This window comes from Anas platyrhynchos, chromosome Z, assembly GCF_047663525.1.
Source record: "Anas platyrhynchos isolate ZD024472 breed Pekin duck chromosome Z, IASCAAS_PekinDuck_T2T, whole genome shotgun sequence".
Classification (NCBI taxonomy): Eukaryota; Metazoa; Chordata; class Aves; order Anseriformes; family Anatidae; genus Anas; species Anas platyrhynchos.
Window position 1 is genome coordinate 75,574,425 of NC_092621.1, and position 22,478 is coordinate 75,596,902.

Below are 22,478 nucleotides of genomic sequence, written 5' to 3' on the forward strand. Positions count from 1 at the left end.
CCTCTGAATTGACTTGAATTCAGTCAATGCTGAAGTGCAGGTCTTATTTTCTTTTTCATATCCTTCTGCCCTTGCTTCCATTGCACGCATTGAGTAGACCTGAGTGCATGAAACAGCTTGATCTGTAGCAAGGACCAGACGTAAGTGCTCTTTGTCAAGCAGGCTGAAGTATGAGAGGTGAGCAAAGCTATGAACTACTAAGAATATCAACCTTCCTACCTTCCCCCCTGCCATTTTACTGTTTTTCTCATAAAAGATTTTGCCCCAGTCTTAAATAGTAACATGGGGGAAATATTTAAAATGTCTAGCAAGTCAGAGACTAGAACTAGGGTAGGAAAATAAATTCTTGCACATAGTTGTCACAGACTGGCTTCAGGCTTGTCTGCTAACTGTTTTCAGGAAAGAGAAGAAACACCAAGATTTGGTGTCTGCCTTAATACTGCTTCCAACAAGAGGTAAAACTGTCTGTAACCCTTCCTGCTTTTCCGCAAGTCAAACCGAGCCTGGAATACTGCAGTGCTGACTTAGTGGAAGTGTGCTGGAGTCTTCAGTAAATCCCTGGAAATGTTGTACATTGGCTGAGGTCGAGATCAGCCACATAAATTTCTCAGCTTCCTTTAGGAGAGATGTGTGTCCTTGCAAAATGAGATTTATGAATTCTACTAGGAAAACGGGAGGAACGCAGCTCTGTCAAAAATGCACACACTTCACTTGCCATCCCTGGATGGTGGCAAGACACTCTTCCATTCTGCGTTCAGTCCAGAAAAAGTAACTTCTGCTAAGCTAATGGACAACTTGATCTGAAGTCCAAATTCTTTTGGCATTAGTGAGGTGTGGTTAAAACCTTGAAGGGCCCTTATGTTGTGTCCAAATAGTCTTGACAAGCTTATTTGCTGTCTAGATTTGACAGGCCATACAGCGAACACTGAAATGCTGATGTGTTTTCATGTGGTTCCCTTTAAGGAACAAAGCCTGATATATGGAAAACTTTAGAAATCTAATGGCAACAGTTCTCTAGAGATGAGTGATAACTAACGTTAAACTTGTATAATGGGACTGAACCTGCTCAAATTCTGCCTCCCTGCTTCTAGACTAGGTAGCACCTAATGGTTTTCCTTAACTGTTAGTGGACTACTGGTTAGTAAGGTTCTCAAAGCTAACAGATGGGATGCTTCACTTTCATTATACTGCAGGACAAGACACTATAGTGTGTAAACATGCCAATTACTCTTACTCACTTACTGTATGAGCTCTTTTCAGAGGACTTTGCCCAGTCACAGACAGTTCATAAAAAAAAAAAAAAAAAAAAACACCACACCACGCTCTCCCTATTGTGAAATGGCTACCTTTTTATTTTAATTTCAGGTGGTTTTGTGTAAGGCTGAAATACAGGTGCCCTGCTAACAGAGCAAAGCAGTCAGCAGTCAGCTGTTTGTATTCCTTGTCTTCCTCTAGCATAATACCGTTCAGTGTCTTATTCCAAACAAGTGAAAATGGTTCATACGAAGTGTCAAAAACTTCACTACTGCTGAGGCACTCTGCCACATTAAATAAGTTGGTGCTGCCCTAATGTATAGCTGACTAAAGCACAAATCCACAGTGAATATCTTAAGTCTTGGCAGTCTTTCATTTGCAAGTATGTGTGCTCCTTTGATGAGCGTTCATTATGTCAGTCCATGTTCTTAATTGTATACTTCTTACCGCACTTACCAGGTCAGAACGAGGATGGGCAGAGCTTGGTGTCTTCTCTTTATTTCTCTATGCCTTCCTTTTCTAGAAAACAAACCATTCCATAGGTAATATCATATTAGTATGCTGTTTATTGTGTATTAAAGCTGCTGTTATGTTGATAGCCTGCTAAGGCTGACAGCTCCTCCCTGAAGAGACTGCTGGCATGGACCTTGCACAGGATCCCTTCTGGGGATTAGTGGGTCTGATGTGTAATAACTGAGGAGTTAGAGCCATCCACAGATTGCGTCTAAAGGCTGCCACTTGGCTCTCTGCAAATAGTGCTCTGTGTGGCCATTGCCATCAGTCCAGAAATAACCACAAAATCACAGCTGGAATTTAGCAGATGGTGCACTGTCTAGGAAGAGTGCAGAAACCTGGTGGTTTTCCGTGGGTTATAATGGTAGAGGCTATCTGCCTTCCAATCAGGGCTGTCACACTACCAGGTTCTTTAGCAGAGCCTCCTGGTTGGGACATAGTTTCATAAGTGCTGCTTGACAATTGCAATACGTGCTCCCTGAGCAGCTGCATACAGTCAGCTTTCCAGGCTACAGACTGTTCAAGGACTTGATAAAACAATTGCAAATAGTTTTTCTGCATACCTAACTTCTGTCTCAGACTTGTAATGGCAAATTTAACTCCTTGCCTTAAAGAATGAAAACTTTAATGATTTAACTTAGGGTACTGATATCTGAAATGTAGCATGCGCGAATTTAATGTAAACAAATAGATTTCTTCCTCTCAAAAATCAACAACAATGATCTTTCGGCAGACATAGCAATGGCTTATGTTCCAATCTGATAGCCTTGAAGGAGTATAACAAGCCTGTAGTTTCCAGAATACAGAACACTGGTGAAACGTTCCTCACCCACGGTGAGGAGTAAACAAGTCATAAAATATCTTTGCTTTTAATTCTTGATTGCTAAGTCCTGTCCTTGGAATAAAGATCATACATTCTCTTCACATGGTAACTGCCAAGAGATAAACACGTGCACAGTGCTCTCTTCTTCCCAGACCACTCCTGTAAAATTTACTTGACTAGAAAATGTAATGAAGTTCCAATAAACTTTAAGAATACATCAGATCCAAGTAGACATTTTTCTTACTGCTCTTTCCCTCTGCTCGAAAGGCCAAAGGATGTTTCTTTCATGCCACTTGCAAACTGCATTTTGGGGTGGAGTCCTAGTACAAAGCTTGTCTGTCCTCATCCTTGCCAGTGATGACATTTACTCCTAAAGTCTGAGGTGAGAGGTTTCAGTGTACACTAAGCTTCTCCTGTTCTTGTTTTCCAGACCACACGAGCAGAGTTTGATTTGCCAGAGTATTCTGTGCGTCGGCGGTACCAAGACTTCGACTGGTTGAGAAACAAGCTGGAAGAGTCTCAGCCAACGCATCTCATTCCCGTAGGTAGTAAGCAAGAATCTGCCACTAAGGACAATTGTGTATTTGCCTTTAAATGGTGTAATGTCTCTTTAGCTTTAAATACAGCACTTAATTCAGTCTTCTGCTAATAGAGTGGGAAAAGCTGCCCATTTTTAACAGGTTATGAAGCTTAGACATTTTTCTCAGGTGAGACACCTGAGAGTTGAGCTTTGGCAGCTTCCCACAGGGAAATACATTTGGTAACAATTCTTGTCCTGTTGTAAGTAGAATGTGCTTGACTTGCTTGCACAATTATTACATCTACATTTCTGAGTATATGAGGCTTACAAAAAAGCCACACAGGTGTTTCAAGTGCTAGTTTTAGTATTCAAGATGGCCTTTTGAGCTGATTCTAAAGGGTGTATTTCAGGATCACTTGTGTTATCGTTTAAGAGCACAGACTTAAAAATCTTAGCATGTAGCTTGACAGCTATTGCATACATTCGATAGGCAGAGGAATAGCTAAACTACTGCACCCTTTCTTTCTCAGAAGCTGGCAGTCTGGCCACCTTTTGTCATGTGAAGGGGTTACTTATCTTCAGCAGGCTGTATTTCATGCTGTAGAAAATGTGAAGAAGTAGGAAGACAGTGATATCATCCCTATCAGGTCTTTTGAACAAGGAAATCCAAAAAGGTCTGTAGTAGGTAAACTGTGGAGAAATAGCAACACTGCCAGCATACACCTTTACTTGCCCATTTGGTATGGTGGCTTTTTTTTTTTTTTTTTTTTTTTGCTCTCCCTCCTGCAAAAAGGACTAGACTGTATGAGAAGTATTCAGGTAGGCTGTTCCAGGACAGAGAACTATTTAAGTTCTTAATTTCTCAGGGACATGCCTCTGAGTGCAATAGTGGTTCAATCTCTCAAAGATAAGAAATACTTCACAAAATTATGTGACGCTGCTGAAACAAAAAGCTTAATGAGGGGTGGGGAGAAGACAGAAAAAAGAGTGAGCTTGTGCAGGGTTATGTCAGCTGCCAAAGCTGTTTGTCCTTTCTCCCTCCTTGTTCTTTGAGTAGCTGGAGCTGTCCAGGTTAAGCTGCTACAAATTTCTTAGCCTAGGTACAAGCTGCCAGCCTTGCCTGAAGGCAGCATGGCAGTCAGCTGACAGTCTAGCAGCAGAAGGTGATTCACACCAAGGGAGTCAAACAGCTTTATGACCTGGAATTCGATGCACACAGGACCACACATTTGGTAAAAATGTCACAAGTTGCTCTAATACCAGCCACAAAACCTGCTGCAGAACAAGGCAATCTCTTAAGCCGCCTCTTCTAGAATATGTGGGAGTTGAAGGTCACACTGCCTTTTTGATCTGCCTGTGCACAAATGCACTCTAATAACAGTTATGGAATTGCCTATTAATCTCCTCTATACAGCGGTAAGATGGGGAGACTGATGAATGCTTTTGGTATTTATTGCCTAAAAGTAGATGGAGTACAGAGGTTAATGGTAATTTCAGGTGCACGGTGACTCTAGTGTGTTCTGAAAGGAAGTTTCAAGCCATTCTAAGAGCATCTCTGTAACTGGAGATACTGCAATCCTTGGAGGCCTTCTGGCAAACAGAGTACTGAAACAGGGCTGTCTTCTGTATCCTGGTACAGTAACTGCGTAAAATTTTTCCGTAAAGAGTGATGTGTCTTCCCAGTGTAGAAAGCCATGATAGCCTATATTTAAACAGCAGCCCAATTGAAACTTAATATGGATTTTTTTTTATCCCTTTGGTTACTATAATCTGAGATTTATTCTAATCTGTTCTTTCAAAGCAACAGTAAAAACACACAGACAACAAAGCCCCACCCAACAACAATTAAAAAAAAAAAAAAAAAAACAGTCTCAGATTCATCTCTAGAAAGGTAAGCCTAATATGTCCAAAGATCTTTCGTTCGGATACTCAAAGCCTTTTCTGTCTGCATTGAACTCTGCTGCTCACATCAGAGCAGGGAAATGTGGGCTATTAAGCTGGAAGACCATAAAGCAGATAAGTAACACACAGTTGAAAGAGGATACCAGTTGCTAGCTGTATTTACTGTTTGGGGTGGACCTCCAAAGACCTATAATTTAAAGGACAAGAACTACTGCTTGTTACAAGTGCTTACTGTAGTTTTTTGCCTCGTGTCTTTCTCCCCTTACTGGATGCCAGAAGACAGACAAGCTCTGTTCTCTGTCGCTGCTCTGAATTGCAGGTAGTCCCTTGGCATACTGATCTACTGAAAAGGTTGGAGTCATGCTGAAAGTAGGACTTTGCTGTTATATTTAACATGTACCTACAACTATGTCTCTGTATGTTACTTACCTTTGTAGTAGAGCAAGTGGCAGTTGCTCTATAGCCTCGTGCTTTCAGAATGTGTTTAACGAGGCTTAAATCTAGGCTTTTAGAGTGGGGAACTAGGTAATGCTTCTCTGCTGTCTGAGGCATGGGCATCAGTTTCCAAGATGAGATTAAGTGCTGTGAAAGAGGCAACTCGAATTATAAACAGTATTGAAAACAAGAAATGCAGGCTCCTCTGTGGGACAGAGGTCTTTAGGAAGCTTTCAAACTCTCCTGTTTTTGGTTTGCTGGGTCTTGCCAAGGACTAATTGCCCTGTTGGCATGGCTGTATTGCAAAAGTTTTTCAAAAGCTTGAAGTACATGCATGACTTGATTTACTGAGAACACTGCTAGGTATAATTTAATGTGGATCCTAAACATGTAATGTTCATGTAAGGCCACCCTGCCTGCAGAAGGGAAGTCTGTAAGAACTAACTGGCTGAATGCAACCAGCTAAAATTATGATAATTAGCTGAAGTATTTAACAGAAGTTCTTTGGGTCTCAAATGCTCCAACTTTAGTGGTTATTCCATGCCAACATGGATGTGTTTGGCTGAACAGGGGGTCTTTAAAACTAGGTGTCTAGCTTGTGCTTTTCTTCCTGTGTATAGTGCTGTGGCAGTGACTTCATAAAACATCCAGGTAAAGCTTACAAAGCAAGGGAAAATAATTCGTCCTGCCTAATGACTACTGCACTAAGCAGTATTCTTCTGAAGAAGTCCAATTAGAGTATACCTTACACTGATTCTACTAGAGTGATTGATCTGAATGTTAAGCATAAGATAAGCCTTAAATTTAAAGAACAAATTAGAGTGGCCAAAATCACTATATATAGTAGCTATTTTACAGTTACGCTTGCTGTTGTTTTTTCTGTTTGTTTGTTTGTTCTGTTAATTTTGGAGGTGCAATCTTCATGTCTATCCAACATCAGCTGGGGAATGGTACAGAAGGCACTTGCATAAACATTTTTTTTTCTTTGAATTACTTTTTGTCATGGATTTTGGGTGACAAAGACCATTTCTAGCAGAGAGCTGTGACCCACGAATTTGGTGAATAAGGCTACCATTGCCAACCTAAGAGTAAGCAAATCATCTGTCTGGGTAAACTTTCAGAAGAATAAAATGCAAAGTGCAGTTTTAAAACTGACATTAGTCGTAGTCTATGTTGTCCCAAGTGAACAAAAGCAAATCAACAGTGGTAGAGCAGAGACTAATCGTGCTGAAGCTTAGAGAGTTAGCTTCCATCAGAGGAATTACTTTGCAGTCTGGAGAGTAAGCGTAACAGGAGAGGACGGACAGCTAAATACAGCAGAGCTGGTAGTCCTGGAGGCTGCCTGAGGATTACGTATTATATGGAAATGCAGAGAACTGGTGAAGGTGAAATAGGAGTAAGATGAAAGAGTAGATAAGCTGGCAGACCTTTGTGACTTACACAGGTATGCTCAGGAAAGCAGACTGATAGATGACCAAGTGTGCAGTTTAGCGAGTACTTCTGGAGGGCTCTGGGCTGGACAGCTCAAGCATTTGGCACATCAAAATGGTTTGTTTTCCTTTGGTCAGTGTGGTGCTATCACTAAAACTGGAAGCTCCAAGGCTCCTGAACTCCACAGAAGAGTCCTATCAAGGAGCTCTACTCAGAACAGGGGGAAGGAGAAGGTAGAATTGTTAGGATTTCCAGGTTTCCTTGGACTGAACAGCTTTGTTTGAATGTCAGTTGTGTGTGTGTGTGTGTGTGTGTGTGTGTGTGTATTAGGGGAAAAACACCTTAGGCTGTACTGAAAGTACTTAATGTACTTTTCTGGACTTAACTTGTCCATCTCTCTGCTGAAGCTGCAATGCAGAATGTTTAGACTAGATCTTCTACAAGATAATTCAGAGCATGGTTTGCATCAATTCTGATATATGGTTCCTCTTAACAAACACAAAATTTCACTTCCTGTTAAGAGTGGAGTTTGACTGCTTAGTATGTTTCCAAACATAAGGTTTTTTTTGTCTTTTGAATCTTGTTCCTTTTGCTTCTTTCTCTCAGCCACTTCCTGAGAAATTTGTGGTGAAGGGTGTCGTTGATCGCTTTTCTGAAGAGTTCGTGGAGACAAGGAGGAAAGCGTTAGACAAATTCTTGAAGAGAATAACCGATCATCCAGTGCTTTCTTTTAATGAGCACTTCAACGTGTTTCTTACTGCCAAGGTAAGGTGGTAACTTCAAACTCAGTCACTGACATGGACAGCAGAACAGGCACATTTGCAGTCTCTTTTGAAATGAAAGTAAAAAGGCATTTATATAACTACATGTGCGGGTCAGAACTTTCCCTAAAATACCAGCGTTATTGGGGGACCCTTAATGTTGCCTATGTGTGACAAGTATCAGCCTTCCTTTTCTTGAAGACAGACGTTTTGGAGATTGATGAATTCAGTTCTCTAGTGCTTGTTTTGCATTCATGTATAAATGCTCCAAGAGGAGTGTATTCTAAATCATACTTTTATGATGCAAGAGGCATTGAGAATTTAGTAGATTGTAAACTGTGCAAAATCCTCTTTTGGGGGAGGAGGGAAGTAGGGGAGGAAGAAAGATCTCTTGCACAGAAGCTTGCAAATTTATTGACCTCTTTTTTTTCCCTCCTTGTCTGTACCTTCTGTGCTGTTTGTACTTCTTGCTTCCAAAGTTAAGGGTGAAGATTTTGTTCTTGTTTGTCCTTGGTCAACAATTTCATGCTCATCTTTTGCATAAAGCATCCAGGAACTGTGTAATTTTCTTTGGCTGTCTTTTGAACTGCATTTTAAACAAGACCAGGGTGACTTGCAGTCATGCTTGGATTTGACCTGATAAGTGAGGAGAGCTGTGAAAGCACATCTCCCCAGTGTTACATTACATTAGCTTGCTCAATTTGACACTTAATTTGAGCTCACTTCAGGCTACTGCTCTGCTTGGTAGTAATGTGAGACTCAATCTCAAGTTCCCTTTTCTTTTCCTCCATTTATGGTGAACTTTACCACTAAAGGAAGTCCAAAATGCAGACCTTGCGTTGATGATTAAGTATCAGATAAATTTGTTCTGTTTTAAAGCTGTCAAAGCACGATGCAACTTTCTTAGCTGTTTAGTTTTCTTCCATCACCCTTCCACCCCCATGAAATGAATGATAAAAGCTTTATCCTTAGCCCGGGGCAGTGTTTGCATTAAAAATGCGGAGTGTCTAGGGAGGCTGAGGGGAAAAAAAAAAAAAGACACGTACTCTCCTGGCTGTCTTTAGTGTTGGTACATTCTTTATTTTAACAATGAGAAATCAGTTCAGTCTATTAGGACGTTAGAATTTAGTTATTGCATAAAGTCACGAGACCACCTCTTGGCTGAAAAAGGAAAACGCCCTTTCTTTGAGTTCCCTGTTTGGACTAGTAAGATGCCAGAGTACTTGAGAGAATGAGTGAATAATTTTGGTTTAAAGGGACTTTTTCTGATGCCTACTTACAGATAATGTGTAGAACAGACAGAAGGCAAGAGTCAAGGAACCACTCAATTTTAACGCAAACATAATTCAAAATGATTGATTGTACCTCCTAAGATGTCAGGTTCTCTTAACCAGACTTAGGCTTATATAAGTACTTGGAAAGAACAGCATATTGCATGTGTTGAAGCTGGCATTTGTATTTTTTTTTTAAGAACACTTAAGCCTTAGGTCTGGTCTATGCTTCCATATATTTATTCTTGACCTCTGTGGGTCTGCTTGACTTGAAAAATCCCTTCCTCATGCTGTTTATAGCTCTTAGGCTTGTGTTGAGATGTTGAATAGTGACCCCTGCTGGAAAGAGTAAAATGCAAAATGGATAGTATCTGGTCTAACTGAAAACATTTTTTCTGACATGCTGTCAAGGTGAAATCCCCCAAAGATTGCTGATAAACAAGCATGTTAACATAGGTTTCCTGAATGTTGATTTATGCAAATCTGTAAAGTGTTAGCAAGGAAGCTTAAGCTGTCTGTGCAGGCAATATGGCTACATCTAAGATTGTGTGAGCTGCAGGGTCTTGTTGAAAAGCTGTACTAGTCTCCTCATGCTGTGCTATTTCTCTGTACTGTCTTCCCTTACCTCCTGTCTGACCACACAGCTAGCCTGAAGAGGCTGCTGAGCAAATAGACATACAGTTTGTAGCTCTGTACGAGGCTATCAGAACCAACTGATACAAGTGCATAGCACTAGTATTGTACGACGTGACTTAAAAGTATGTCATTGTGGTGGTTTCACACCACTGGACAGCTAAGCAACATTGTGTGACTTTCTCATTCTTCCTCTGTAGCAGAACAGAGAGGAAAATATGGTGAAAAAATCTCTTGACTTGAGATAAGGACAGGGAGATCACTCACCAATTACCATCATGGGCAGAACAGACTCGGCATAGGGGAGACGAATGTAATTTATTGCCTATTAATAACAGACTAGAGCAGTGAGAACTAAAAGCAAAGCAAACATACCTTTTCCCCATCCACGTTTTTCTACCTTCTCCCTCTGAGCAGTGCAGGGCAATGGGGGCTGCAGTCAGTCCCTGACACTTCATCTCCGCCACTCCTTCACAGTCCCTCTCTGCCCCTGCTCCCTGTGAGGTCCCTCCCATGAGATGCCATCCTTCCCGAACTGAGCCTGCGGGGGCTGCCCACAGGCAGCAGCTCTTCAGGAACTGCACCCACACGGCTCCGTCCCACGGGGTCCATCCATCCCCCAGGAGCAAACTGCTCCAGCACCGGTCCCCCACGGGTGGGTGCCAGCTCCCCCCAGACCCCCTGCTCCTGCGTGGGCTCCTCTCCACGGGCTGCAGCTCCGGCCCGGGGCCTGCTCCTGCGGGGGCTCTCCATGGGCCGCAGCCTCCTCCAGGCCACATCCACCTGCTCCACCAGGGGCTCCTCCACCCATGGGGGGGCTGCAGCATGGAGATCTGCTCCATGTGGGACCCATGGGCTACAGGGGGACAGCCTGCTCCACCAGGGACTTCTCCCTGCACAGCTCACAGGGGAACTGCTGCTGCCTGCCTGGAGCACCTCCTGCCCTCCTTCTCCTTCATCAAACTTGTCTTCAAGGCTGTTTCTCTTGCACTTTAGCACTCCTCTCTCCCAGCTGCTGATCTGCAGCATTTTTTTTTCTCTTTCTTAAACATGCTCTCACAGAGGTGCAGTCATTGATTCAACTTTGGTCAGTGATAGGTCATTTGTGGAGCTGGCTGGAACTGGCTCTTGCCTAACATGGGGGCAGCTTCTGGATATCTCTCAGAGGTCACCCCTGCAGCCTCCCTGCTACCAAAATCTTGCCATGTAAACCCAATGCAGTCACTTCTAGCATGAGTGAATGAATGTCAGGAACAGTCTTGGTGAAAACAGATCTGCTTACATTATTATTTACTATGGCAATACAGGAACATGAGAAAGTCAGTCCAAACAGAAGGTATATTGCATACCGTTCTCCTGGATGGCTTACCTCTATCTAGAGGTAGTCTTTTTCGTGCTCGGCTGTATAACTTGTACAAAGTTGTACATCCAAGGCTGCATGCCACATATCAAGCCTACATGCCTCATGGCTTCACAATATTTGATCTTGACTGGGAAGTATCTTTTACTGGGCTAATCTTCCAACATGCAAGTGAAGTATTTCTAAACCGTTTTTTCTAACTTTCCAGGATCTTAATGCATACAAAAAGCAAGGAATGGCATTGCTGTCAAAGATGGGGGAGTCAGTCAAATACGTCACAGGAGGCTACAAATTAAGAAGTCGTCCACTGGAATTTGCAGCCATTGGAGAGTATCTAGACACATTCTCTCTAAAACTTGGTACCATTGACAGAATAGCACAACGGATTATCAAGGAACAATTGGGTAAGGAAGTAAGGTCTTCTGTTGTAATACTTCAGTGTGAGTGCTCTCTGCCTTATTCTGATAACAGAACCTGCATCAATGATTCTGGCATGTAATGAGCCACACGCAGAGTAAAATCTAATGTCTCACCTTTGTTATACTAACCTATTTTCTCACAGGCAGAATTATTTCTGAGAGGACTTATGGGAAGAAGAAAACCTGTAGATTTTAGCCGGAAGAGTACACATGGCATTATGAGTAGAGGAGGATAGCCTTCGTGGACCTGTCTTCACAAAACAAAGTTTTACATGTATACATGTAAAAGATGACTGACTACTGCACAGATGAAAATGTCTTTATGTGTGGAATATTGTAGGAGCAGTCATTTAAGCTGATGGTAGTTTGAACTTGTCATCTCCATGCAGCTGTGGAGCCCTGGCTATTAAGATGTTAATGCAAACTAGACTTGACTGCTAGAAGAGTCAATGTTTGCCAAACTTGGTCATAGATTCTCCTTTCTGTCATGAGTGCAGACCCTTTTGTCTAGCTCTGTGTTTATCTTCTTTTCCCTTTGTCTCTTGCAGAATACTTGGTGGAACTACGAGAATATGGACCTGTTTATTCAACGTGGGGCGGGCTGGAGGTAGAACTATCAGAGCCACTGGAAGGAGTATCTGCCTGCATTGGGAACTGCTGCACAGCTCTTGAAGAACTCAGTGAAGATATGACAGAAGATTTCCTGCCTGTGCTTAGGGAATATATACTGTACTCGGAGTCAATGAAGGTAAAGGGAGCATGGTGGCAGAAGACACTGTTACTATGCTTGCATGGAGTGATGTGTCAGTGAGTTCATTCTCTAAGGGTGGGAAGGCTTGGTGGTGGAAGAAGAGGGAAGTAAATAATTGAACTAGGATGATGTTTTCATAATTAAGTCAAAACTAGGTATGTTTAGTAGCAGGGTACTGCATAGGTAGCAGTAACTGCTCTGCTATTCAGTCAACATAAGGCTAGGGCGTGCATAAAATGTTGAAAAGATGCTCCTTTATTTGAGTAGTAGGTGATTTTCTGTAGGAGGCATCCTATAGCTGCCTAGAATCTTCTGTTTGAATTATAGGAAAGTCAGGTGTGGGTCATGTCTTCACTGCTGGATCAATGCCTAGATCCACCTGCAGAGAAGGTGGCACTCACAGCTTCTGTCACATGTATGCAGCAGTGTTGGATGGCTTCTTTTAGAACAAGTTGTCCAGATGACAAACAGTGCTTCCCCTTTCATCCTGTACACTAGGCAGGATGTGTCTGTCCAGCTGCTAAGATCTGTTTACTAAGTAATTGTTTAAAGATATTACTCTGTGACTGTCAAAGAACTTGATATCTTACCACTTACGCATAAATAATAAAAGCTACTTCAGTACAATTTTTATTCCCTTGATATTAAGAAGCATTAGCTGTAGATCTCATCACATAAGAAAAAATTACTTAGTTAATTGTGTTGGAAAGCGAAAATGAGAACTCCATTTCTGGTTTTTAGAGCTTTTCACTGCACGCCCATGGTACAGTATATATTAGCAGCCCCTGTGCAGAGCCTTCTGAGGACTTTCCTCTTGGAACAACCATTACAAGGGCATCTCTTCTAGAGATATGTAATAGATTGTTTGAAATTTACAATCTGAGCATGGTAGTCCTTCTTCATCTTAATTTTAGTCCTCCTACACTTCTCAAAGACATTTATTTTACAGATTTCTCTTCCCAGCTTCAGATGGCTGGTTGCAAGACTTCTGTCTTGCCTGGCTGAAGCAAGATATTCTTGCATGAGGCTTTGTACTAATTCTCTGAAGCTACTGTTTGCCTTCATGATATTTGTGGTATTTCATAGTATTCAACCCCAGCATAAACTTGGTGCATTTATTTTCCAGTACCATTAACATTGAAGTATTGCTGAAACATTTCAAGATGGAGCTAGAAGCCTTGACATGGGGTGTTCAAATTCCTTTTGTAGGAAGTGGTGCACGTGTGTGTGTACTTAAACAAGATGTGAGGTTAGCAGCTAAAGCTTTTACCCCAGAACTTCTGGCTTTTCACAATACGAATGCCATGATCTACTGGAAATGGCATCTGAAGTGGCAAACTAATTTGTAGGAGGTGTTTTGCACAAAGGTAGAGGGAGAAAAAAAGCTTTTAGAATGAGGCTCTGTCAGATGATAGCAAAGACGCTAAATGCAGTCTCCAAGCTAATAGTCTAGCTGCATTTTTTTTTCCCTTTTTGCTGCAAGTCTTTAATGCTGCTCTCCCTGTGGTAAGTGTTCTTTAACTGCCTGAAGTACCACTTTAGTTGAAGAAACCTGTGCTTTGTAGCTTAAATGCTAGGCTGTTGACTTGGCTTTCAAGTGCCCTAAAGGATTTTGCTCCTCCTGTCAGTTGTTCTCTGGTAACTGGCTGAACATGCTCATTGTGTTGGTGCTTAGGAACCGGTTGGATCTAGAAGCCTCATTCGCAAAATATCAGTTAATAACAAATAAGGGTTACGCTGCTGAGTGTCAAGCTTGGTCACGTCATTAGCTTTATCACACCTGAAAATCAAGAATAAAAACCGCTATTAGCTAAAGCAAACTGTTCCTCTTTTCCACCCCTTCCGAATACCAACCCTGAAATTTGTCATGTCATACTGAGTACAGATTTTTTTTATGCTAAAACGTATAAATCTGTTACTACTGATGCAGTAAGCAGCAACAGCGCTGTCGTGCCAGACTTAGAAACCAAAGAAGTAACTAAAAAGGAGGTTTCTCCCTCTCCAAAAGAGTGGAAGAGGCTTGCTACTGAAAGAGCTGTCCTCTTCACTAGCAGTACATTCCTATTCATCAGCTGCTTTGAAGCCTGGTAGTGAAATTAAAGTCTACCTGGATCTTTCAGAGCACAGTTTTGGATAGGGTACACAAGGGAAGGTGTCTTTAGGTCTTAGGAATTCACTACAACCTTGATAGCTTTTTCTGTTGCAAGTTGTACCCCAGCTATAGGTAAGGGAATTTGATTTGTGGAGCGGTCTGTAGCCGGGTGACTGCCCCTCAGAGTAAGAGCTGCCAGGATTATTTTCACTTCTTTTTGTGATGCCTGATTTCTTTAGTGTCTTAGGAGCAGTGTTTTGCCTGGTGGGGCCAGCGTGAGGAAACTGCACATCCATAGCGAAAGCCCAGTAATTCTGGTTGAAATAAACATTAGCTCTTTCCAGGGAAGACACATCTCTTGGTTCTGACTGGATTTTTTTTGAAAGATTTGCAGAAGTGGGTGGAGGCTGAGATTGTGGGCTTTAGTTAAAATAAATGCTGGTAGAGGCTGGGAGAGCTTTTCGAAAACACAGGCCACGCATGAGATGGCCAGACAGTGTCTGGAATCCTGGTGCAGATGAAGCCCTAATCAGCAAATGTGCAATGCTTTGTTTTTTGTAGTGTGCTGGTGTTCCACGGGAGGCACGTGAAGAGGACAAATTCTGTTCTAAATAATGTAGTGCTGGTATTAGAATCTTGTGTGCTTAATACTGCTAGAAAGGCCTATCAAATGATGTGGTTTCCAGCTGTGTGCTTGGACACTGCTTTAAAAATGCATTAGAAGTAAGCAACACTTGAATAGCTAACAGCCTCTGTAGAGGCATGCAATAAATAAGGATCCTTTTATGAGCTCTAATTGTAGTAAGAAGCTGTGTGCAGTGCAAATGGCATAGCTTTGCAGCCTGAGAAAGGAGGCTGCTGGCAAACTCCTGAAGCTCCTCCAATGATAGAGGCCAAGGTGGAATGTTTTAATGAAATACAGAAGGGAGAAGGACCCACCTCACTGAGAGCAGGCTAAGTCTCACCTTCTGAATAGGAACCAGTGGTTTTATTCCTTTCAGAACTAAATGAATTACAGAAACATTTAGGTTGGAAAAGGCCTCTAACATCATCAAATCCAACCGTTAACCTAGTATTGCCAAGTCTATCACTAAACCATGTCCCTAAGCACCACATCTACATGTCTTCTGAATACCTCCAGGGATGGTGACTCCACTACTTCCCTGGGCAGCCTGTTCCAGTGCCTCACAACCCTTTTAGTGGAGAAGTGTTTCCTAATTTTCAACCTAAACCTCCCCTGGTTGCAACTTGAGGCCACTTCCTCTTGTCTTATCTCTTGTAGTTTAGGAGATGAGACCGACCACTACCTTGCTACATCCTCCTTTGGGGTTGTTGCAATTGTGTCCCCTGAGACTCTTCTCTTCTCTGGGCTAAAAAATCCCGGTGCTCTCAGCTGCTCCCTGTAAGACTTCTCTAGACCCTTCACCAGCTTCGTAGCCCTTCTCTGGACATGTTTCAGGGCCTCAGTGTCCTAGTAGAGAGGGGCCCAAAGCTGAGCACAGCACTAGAGGTGCGGCCTCACCAGAACCACATGCAGAAGGACAACCACTTCCTGAGTCTTGCTGGCCACATGATTTCTGCTACAAGCCAGGATGCTGCTGGCCTTCTTGGCTACCTGGGCACACTGCTGAAGTGTGTGGTGTGTGGCTTTTTGTCTGGTGGTGTTTTTTTCCGTTTTTTGTTGTTTCCTTCTCTGTGAGGCCTTACCTAGCAGGAGTGTTGCATAGACAGTGGTAGATCTGAGGATACTTAGTACAGAGCTTTTCTGAGAAGCAGCTGAAGCATTAACACATTCATCCACAGCTGAGAAGAAATTGCTTGGAGGTGCCTGAGGAAATGCATCCTGTCACGTATGGGATGAATAAAAGAGAGAGCATTATTTTTCTCACCACTTTCAGGTCAACCATTAATGGATAGTCAAAACAGTATTCAGGAGCATATTGCTGATGGTCCGTAGTGGATGACGTAGGCACTTAAGGAGAAATAATATACCTGCCCTTTGAATCTAGTCTGCTGATACCTGTTAATCATTGTCTAGTGTGGGTTTAGATCCTGCTTACTGCATGAACTCCATGCTCATGGAGGCTAAATGCAAGTGCTGGAGACAGTTGTTTTTCTGAGGGGGAAAAAAAAACCCCTGACTTAATTGACTTAGGTTCAAGGGGCAATATAAAGTGGAAATACCCGTTAAATCACTCAGGCTTTTGTTCTGCTGGTAACCTCAAACACTCCAGGGCTGTTCCACATAGCAGCTTAGATTCCAAAACAGATGGGAATGTTGTGTGTGGTTTGTTGTTTTTTTCAAGCAAACAGGACCAATTGCATGCTTGCTATTGGGAACAAAAGAGAGGGTTAACCTACTGAAGGTGCATTTTTAATTTTGTCCCCTTTATTGCCTAAACCAATAGCAACTTTGTGGGTGGAGTACCTTTTCCAGTTATCGTGGACTGAGTTTTTTAAGAATACTGGTTGCACTGTCTGCTGCCTGTGCTCTGTCAGCAGTAGTTCTTCATCCCCATGGAGTGAAGTTCATCAGAATAACTGCGGTGGTGACCTTCCTTTGGCTTGAGGGGGAGAAGAGGGGAGATGGTGATCACTGTTCATAAGGTTTTGTCTCGAATGTCTTGAATTAGGAAACATCTTGTCTAGATTTTAGGTCTTAGAGCTACTTAGAGCTCTGAGAGCTACTTCTCTATAGAGAAATTTTCTGTAGGCTAGCATTATACATGGCTAGTCCTCCTTCATTAGCTTTGTCAGAAACTGTTAAAATGACTAGTTACTGCCCATTGTCCTAATGAGAAATTACTTAAGTGTGGCAGAAAGGAGCACTTGAAGCATGAACTGGCAAAGCTGGCTGCAAGAGGAGCTGTAATTTACAGGTACCTCAGCAGCGAGTGTTGGCCCACTTCCCTCCAAGCATTTTCAATAACTTTGCATCAACTGAATTATAAAACATTACTGGTTGTTTCTCTTGTAAAGCCTGAAGAAATGTTGCTCAGTGTGGGACTAATACTTGCTTTTGCAGATACAGAACTGCTTATTTTTAGTACTAATTAAAAGACTAATATCTATTGATTGTTTTTATGTTGTAAGCCTGTAGCATAACCTTGTCAGAGATCTTTCCATGTGGACGTAGTAAAAATATAAGAATAAAGTCTTTGTTTCTCTATTCCGAGAAGCCTCTGTCAGTAAAATGCTTATCACATGAAGCTCACTTGGATATCTCAGTACTTTAACATAAAATGTTCTTTTCATAAGCTTAATTCTTTCATTTAGAAACAAAACTAAAAAAAGTCATAAAAGCAAAGCTGACCTTTATTCTATCATAAGGTTGTAACAGCTTGCTAAAAGGACTTTGAAGAGTCTCTGCAAGTGAAAAGGGAGCTGTAACGCTTTTTTGTGGTAGCTTTCATGACTCTTAGCCTATGTTCTTGTCTTTCTTCTTGAGTCTATCAAGTGCTTTGCGCTAGTCCTTGACAATTTTGATGCTTTTGTTTGTATCCCTTAGATTCTAGTAATAGATCAACTGATGAACTGAATTTACATACCCAATTTACTAACACTCCTGATTATTTGAAAGCTTGTATCTTGCATGCCTCCAGCTTGTCTGAAAGTTGACTTGTATCTGCCCCTCCAGCTGCTGGAGCAAAAATACTCTGTTTTATAAAGTTGCTTCCTAAATACTGTAAAAGAGTACACAGTGAAAGGCAGACTTGGGACTGTGTTAGTACTTAAGCTGTGTCACTTTGCAGTGTCTTGCAAGCTGGAAGGGGAATGAACAGGAGGATCCCTCTCACAGCTATCTTTTCTTTTGTCCACAGAACGTGTTGAAGAAGAGAGACCAAGTTCAAGCGGAGTACGAAGCAAAACTGGAAGCAGTAGCCTTGAAAAAAGAAGACCGTCCAAAGGTTAGCACTTCAAACTCCTCTGCAAAAACAGCCTGCACTTCCACTGCTTTCTGAGAACAGTGAAGAAATAGAGCTTGGTTTGTCTGGTTCTGACTTCCTCTTTGCAGCGTAAACACTATTGGGCAGAACAAGAGTTTGGTGGCAAGCTGGTGCAGAATGAAGACCTAGGTATGAACATATATAACCTAGTCTAGCAACCTCTTGTACCACCATCTCCCACCATTTAGAGTAGGGTGGCTCTGACCTGCGTAATGTTTAAACAGCCAGCATGCAGTTGGAGTCTTCAGTAGCATGGCCTGAAACAGTGATAGTAGAAGAATCTCTGGCAATTTAGTGCTATGGCAGCTGGCTGAATCGAGTTCCTGGACCCTGGCACTGCTGAGTTATGTTGTAGGACACCAAATTTGATTGTGAGAGACTCCACATCTTGCCCCTTCTGCTAGGTGGGTATTGCCATGTCATGTTGAACATACAAAGCAGGTGTCAGGGGGTGACAGGCTTTGGCTGGGCTTCATGCAGAAGCAAAGGTCTAAACTGGTGTGCTTATGCTGCCACCTGCTTTTTGCATGAAGAGATGTGCAGGAGCTGTATCTTAAATCACTGCAACTTTGACCAACAATAAAAGCAGGATTTTTCTGCTCCCTCTGCTTGTTTTTTTTGGCTCTCCTTCATTTTAGTGGTAATGAGTGAGGGATGACTTCCAAGCATTAGAGTTACTGTATAATAATCTTTGAGGAGGTTCAAGTCTTTATTAAATATCGTGTCTTTAATCTATTTTTGAAGCTGAAGAGGACAGACCACAGAAAAGCAAACTTTTTTCCAGTTCTGTGCTTGTGTATGACACAGATGCTGTCAAAAGTAGTACCAGGATGGCTTAGATATCTTGTGCTCTTGTATTTCTATATCTTGTCTGCCCCACTGCTGGCTGGGTTGATATGTACTTAATATAGTTTTATGTGAGCACATCTTCTAACCTGTTGTATATAGGATGGATGGATCTAAATCTAGCATGTCCAGGAGCCAGTTGAGGTGTTTAGACGTGTTTAGATATTTGATTTTTGTAAAGATCTCAGTATGGTGGAGCTGCTGAACTTTGCTAATCCCTCACCTACTAAAAGGTTTTTGAAGCTCACTTCACAGTGGAATTATTAAGTAAAGTGCCACATTTGAAGAGCTGTCTAAGAATTTTTGGAATGCTTAGTTTTGCTCTCCGGAGTGTCAGAAGCATATGTTTTGGTAACTCCTTGTACCTTTCTTTCATAGCATAAGACCTTTATGTCATTTAAAATGGGAAGCTGAACAAATTATTAGAATTCCTTGCATGCTTGCAAAATACTAGCTCACAGTTCTCAGATCCTTGCCACTTTGGGTGGAATGTCCTCATGTCTAAGAACTGATAGCTTAGAGCTGTTGCTAGCAACATGTTTTAGATTCAGTGATTTCTCCAGCTTAAGACTTGCTAAAAGCAGACGGGACGCATGAGCTGGGTTATGCAGTGAATGGCATTTGTGTCCCTTTCAGCATATTTAGCTGATTTGGCAGAAATTAAGAAGAAAAAAAGAGGGGGGCAGCGACTAGTTTTGGATAAGTAAATACGGGCATATTATTGTTTGTTTACCTCTTCTACTGGAGGGCATTCTGGGACTCAGAGTACACACAGGTCAGACTGGCTTCATAGAACTCCACTGATGTCATTTGATAGTTCTCAAATCTGATTAAAAACTTGTCAGGCTATAAATGCAAAAGGCTTGTATAGCTACTATAAATGTTTGCCAGCAAATACCACTCAGAATGATAGTTTCCACCAAAATCAGAGTATAGCTTCTTCTGTATGCATGATGCTTTTAACACTAGAGTAACAGCATTAGTGCAAACTGTACCCTTTGTATTTCTAAACAAGTACAGTTGAGAAGTGCTGCTTACTTTATTGCTGATAGACTGGAGCTGTTTTTGCAGTAATCCAACTAAGGTAGTAAATTGCAGACATTGTTTCCTTTTAATGAGATGAAATCCACTTTTAATGACCTAATTTAGCTTGCCTGCCTCAAGGATTTGTAGTTTTGTTATCTGTGGGAACAGTTGTTATGGCAGTATAGACTCTGAAGTAGAAGATAATGACGTGTTTAGGGGGGGGGGGGGGGGGGAAGAAAACAGCTTCTTCTAACAATGTGTATATCCAAAGAACTGAAAAGGTAGAAATACCATGTATATGTATATATAGTTACAGTCCTGAATAGGACCAGTGTGTGTGCAGATTCTTCACGAGGCCTATGGAGACTTAGTTGGAGTTCATTGCTATAGTTCTGTATGCTTTATAATTTTATCATATGCCAAACTGCAAGGTAGTAGTAAACTCCTAACTTCTACCCGTGAAGAATTTTTATATAGTCTGTTCATCTTCTTCCTTTTTCAGGAAAAAAAAGGCAATTTCCTAAAAGTATCAAGCACAACAGGAGCCATAACAGATTTCTGCAAATATTCTTTGTGTTGCCCTTTGTCTTTGTGCAGTTCACAGTTTCCAAGTCTAAGCTTGCTAGTCACATTGATGTGAGTAGTGGACTTCAGGGGTTTCCTCTTTGGATGTCTTGGGCTCAGCATGCGTGTATTGGCAAGCTTCTTGTCCATGTGGACCATATGGCACAAGGAGAAGGAAGAGAATGGTGTTTGTGATTTTCCTTGCATTTGTAAATTGTTCCTGTATGTGCCTGGTGGCATACAGCACATTGGTTAAGACAATAGGGTATGGAACACAAGTCCTGTGAGGAGTGGCTGAGGGAAACGGGATTGTTTAGTCTGGAGAAGAGGAGGCTCAGGGGAGACCTCATTGCTCTCTGCAGCTGCCTGAAAGGAAGGTGTGGGGAGCTGGGGGTCTTCTCACAGGTAACCAGTGATAGGACCAGAGGGAATGGCCTCAAGTTGCACCAGGGGAGGTTCAGGTTGGAAATGAGGAGACATTTCTGCTCAGAAAGAGCAGTCAGGCACTGGGACGGGTTGCCCAGGGAGGTGGTGGAGTCACCGTCCCTGGGGGTGTTCAAGGAAAGATTGGACGTGGTGCTTGGGGACATGGTTTAGTGGGTGACATTGGTGGTAGGGGAACAGATGGACCAGATGATCTTGGAGGGCTTTTCCAACCTTTATGATTGTATGAATACCATTTTCTTTGACCTAACTTGCTTCTATCTTGAGGTCATGACTAGTGTTGTAAGCCTTTTCAGTCGCTGTGTAGACCTGCAATGTTTGTCCTTCCAGATTTCTCGCATTGCTTACGCATGACTACAAGTTCAGTGTTGGGCCAGTTGAAATCATTTGGGCCAAATGAGTCAATGCCTCCAGTTGCCTTTGTGTTATCATCAGTGCTTTGCATTTATACTTTTTTACAGGCAGCTTGTAAGGTTAAAGCTAGAGGCTTAGAAATTTTGTTCTGCAGACAAAGCTGATCACTGCTGTTTTTCTGTTGTGGTCAGTATCTAACTCTGAAGTCTCTCAGCTGTTTGGGAGAAACCTGGGTCTTTGTTGCTTCGCTAGTGAAGACTGGGAAACACCTAGTGAAAGGTGTGAATGGGAAGGAGGAGAGGGGGCTTGCTGTGGTCAGTCTGCTCAGATTGAGAACTAGGGACCGAGCCTGTGTGCTCAGCACTTGTACAGATTGCCTTTCCTCTTCATGTGCCTCCAGCAAGCTCTTCCTCAGGCTGTCTCTGTATCTGGCATGGAGTGGGACAAGCAGAACTGCCAGCCACCTCGAACAGCAAAGAACAAATTAATCAGTCCTGTCTCCTTCCTAATACAGAACTGGGACTTCTCCCTGCAGCCATAACTGAGTTCCTTCAGGGTAACCACTAGACTGTTACTTCCCCTTTTCTCTGTGGCTTTTTCTCAGGGAGACTGAGCTGATTTAGCAGTCTAACCCTCTCAACTACAGTTTCAATCTTGATTTATTTTCCTACAGGTACCCACAGATGTTGAGAAATGTCAAGACCGAGTAGAATGTTTTAATGCTGACCTGAAAGCAGATATGGAGAGATGGCAGAACAACAAGCGACAAGACTTTAGGCAGCTACTCATGGGGATGGCAGATAAAAACATCCAGTACTACGAGAAGGTATGTGGTGCTGCTGTAGCACTGGCAGGAATAAAAGTGATTAATTTTCCTCTAAGGTGGTGATTATTCTTCAGAAAATGTTCATGCTGTCTTGCAGCAAAGAACCTTGGACATCTTAAAGCAGTTCTTAAGTGCTGTGGAAGCTGCTCTTTGTCAGCAGCTTATATGGAGTTGTTGGTCACGCTCAAGAGATCTGCATGAGATCAGCAGTCTCTTGCAAGGCAGTCGTGTAACAGTACTTTGTACTGGATGCTTGTCTGTCTTGGTTCTCAAATTGAACAAATTGTTGATCAGCAGTAGTTTGCT

General features: G+C 42.2%; 1 protein-coding gene across 1 annotated transcript in view; it reads left to right on the plus strand.

Annotated features, from left to right (window-relative positions):
• SNX30 (sorting nexin family member 30) overlaps positions 1-22,478 on the plus strand; it is a 51,824-nt gene that overhangs the window by 22,595 nt on the left and 6,751 nt on the right. Inside the window, exons 3-8 of the mRNA XM_038170140.2 lie at positions 3,021-3,131; positions 7,485-7,643; positions 11,112-11,307; positions 11,871-12,070; positions 17,987-18,073; positions 22,020-22,172. Of these exons, the coding sequence (XP_038026068.1) occupies positions 3,021-3,131; positions 7,485-7,643; positions 11,112-11,307; positions 11,871-12,070; positions 17,987-18,073; positions 22,020-22,172 (906 nt within the window). The remainder of the gene's footprint in view (positions 1-3,020; positions 3,132-7,484; positions 7,644-11,111; positions 11,308-11,870; positions 12,071-17,986; positions 18,074-22,019; positions 22,173-22,478) is intronic.